Source organism: Micromesistius poutassou (genome assembly GCF_964030765.1).
Source record: "Micromesistius poutassou genome assembly, chromosome: 13".
NCBI lineage: Eukaryota > Metazoa > Chordata > Actinopteri > Gadiformes > Gadidae > Micromesistius > Micromesistius poutassou.
The window spans coordinates 1,030,918-1,033,616 of NC_140283.1; the positions used below are offsets into that span (position 1 = coordinate 1,030,918).

At 45.1% G+C, this 2,699-nt stretch overlaps 1 protein-coding gene across 1 annotated transcript in view; it reads right to left on the reverse strand.

Moving 5' to 3' along the window:
* Positions 1-1,237: 1,237 nt before the first annotated feature.
* The window catches only part of wee1 (WEE1 G2 checkpoint kinase), a gene marked incomplete at its 3' end in the record, with an annotated part of 8,323 nt that continues 6,861 nt past the window's right edge, over positions 1,238-2,699 (reverse strand). Inside the window, exons 8-9 of the mRNA XM_084477794.1 lie at positions 1,466-1,556; positions 1,238-1,386 (exon numbers count right to left, since the gene is read on the reverse strand). Of these exons, the coding sequence (XP_084333920.1) occupies positions 1,238-1,386; positions 1,466-1,556 (240 nt within the window). The remainder of the gene's footprint in view (positions 1,387-1,465; positions 1,557-2,699) is intronic.

A 2,699-nucleotide genomic window follows, 5' to 3' on the forward strand; every position in this document is an offset into this window, starting at 1 on the left:
CTGACCATTCTGTTTAATATTGTGGAAAGGATGTTAGTGAATGATTCAGAGCATGATGCATTTTAAATGGCATCACTTTTGGTCTTGTGTCTTCATTTTTCTTAAAACAATTGTAGCTGAAAATAAACAGCCAAATTACAACCAATAGCTTCAGTCATTGAGGGCAAAAATAGGCCCAATGATAGGCCCAGATTTTTTAAATTAGTTTTACAAATCAAGAGTAGGCCTGATTTCACTAATTGGTTTTGCATCCTTTCCTTCTGCCCTTGTAGTCCAAGACATGCTGCCCACCAGCTTTCAAAGTACAATGCTGCCACTGGTGGATTTGTATCAATTTTCTTCACATAATTATCCCTCCCTTCTATTTTGTAGTTCACCAAAACACCCTGAAACAACTTGAGTCTCACATACTTATGCCACGTACGCCACTAACAGTGCAAGCAGGCCAATGGCAACCAAGCGTGCAGTCCTTCCTCCCTCACTTTAAAAACCACCAACCGCCACTGGTCAGAAGTGATCAGGGAGCTGTCTAAAATCTAAGTTTGCTCATACAGACACAGACGCAGTCAACTTGAATCAGATATTCTCAGTTTCATTCACTAATAGGTGACAGTGAATTTCCAACAAATTACTCAGCTCATATAATAGCTCTTAAAGGTTTCCAGGACTGGTAGCATAACTCACTACACTTTACAAGTAGCTTGGCCAACACTGCGGTTAACGTTACATTAACAGCAAAATATTACTGAGGAGGACTTCCGTCATTACGCTCAGTAATCATTGATATCTCTTACTATAGAGATCAATATGTGAGTGAGGGAGAGGGACGGGGAAACCGTATGGCCAACATTCCTTCATTGGTGGGTGGTAACCATAGTGATAACACACGGCCCCTCCTTCCAAGAACTCAACTCAAAAAAGCATTTTGCCAAAGGATGTTTTTAGAACAATGTTACTATACACACAGACAGACAGACAGACAGACAGACGGAAACAGATTGTTGGCTCTCTAGCCCCAGTGTGTCATGGAGGCCTATGGATCTTCTTTCCAGTACGACAGGTTGATCCTCCGTCTCACGAGAACAGCTGACTCACGCACTGACCCTCACACGCCATCAAAGTGAGGAAAATAGAGAGCTTAACCAACGATGGAATAAAGGAGAACAAGGAAGGCACTCCCCCTCTCCTGCTCGTTACCTCTTTCTACTTCTCTGTGTGCCTCTGTATTTCTCCCTCCTCACTTCCCCTCCCTCTGAGCCGCGGGGCTCCACAGCGAGGCAGAGCCCTTGAAAAGGTACGAGTGTGGCCTGAGCAGGAAATGTTTGTCTTTGGGTTGGGGAGAGCTGTGGTTGCCATGGAGAGGCCTGGCAGGGCTGACAGTGCACTCTGTGGGATAAGGAACACAACTTGTTTTGGTGGGATTGGCATTCAAAGCAACAACAATAGTTCCCAACCTTCCTGATACGCGCTATTCCCCTGAGCTTGAGGACGTTGAGCTTGACGTAGCCCCAGCCTGGAGCAGCATCAGCCGTCTGCGGGCTGGGGAGACAGTGCTGCTAGTGAAAGAGCAGCTCTTTGTCTGTGTTGTGTCATGCTGCACTTGTTTCTGTCCCTCTCTCACTCTCTCACTCTCTCTCACTCTTTCTTTGTCTTGCTCATTCTATCTCTCTTGGTCTCTTAACCACTTTCTCAAATGGCTTTCTTTAAATACCAATATATATACACAAACAAAATAACAACAATTGTACTGTAGCCAATGTATTATTCTTGTTTTATATTGTTATTTTATATTGCTACAAATTATAACAGATATTGTTATAATTTGAATAAACTGTTAAACAGCTAAAACCAGTCTCTATGTGGCTGTGACGTGCTCTCTCTCTCTCTCTCCCCCCTCTCTCTCCCTCTCCCCCTTCCTCCCTCTCTCTCTCTCTCTCTCTCTCTCCCTCCCTCTCCCTCTCTCCCTCTCTCCCCCTTCCTCCCTCTCTCTCTCTCTCTCTCGATCCTGGAGCTCTTCTTTCTCTCCTTTATTCTCTAACTGGTGTTCACCCTTTGCGTGTCACTGGGACCTCACTCTCCCCTCCACAATGGGGGCCTTGTCAGGGGCCCTCTCCCTGTGGCCAGCACTCCCTTCCTCTGGGGCCACGTGGTCATTAGGATTCAGGGACCAAGACAACAGGGGCCAAGATCTGGAACATAGAAGGAGACCCCACTGGAAACCACCCTACTGGTTACCAGCATGACTCATAACCCCTCTACTGGTTACCATCATGACTCATAACCCCTCTACTGGTTACCATCATGACTCATAACCCCTCTACTGGTTACCAGCATGACTCATAACCCCTCTACTGGTTACCAGCATGACTCATAACCCCTCTACTGGTTACATCATGTGTTGGGTAGGATGGTTAGTTCAGCCTGATCAATCCTGGTCCTGGAGGAAGCTACAGGGGGTCCTGAATGTTAAGTTTCATTGTTGTTGTTCTGTGTTTTTAAGACCTTTTGTGAAGACACAATACAAAGCAGTCCTGTTTCATTAGTTACTTTACTACAAAGTCACACATTTGCAAGAATGAGAGACTGTGACCCTGATTTGAAGTTGAGCCTGAATGGATTACAGGAAGTGAAAAATACTAAAATTAAACAAAGACGCATTAAAACCACAGTAACAGTTGATCTTAAGGTTAGGGTTAACC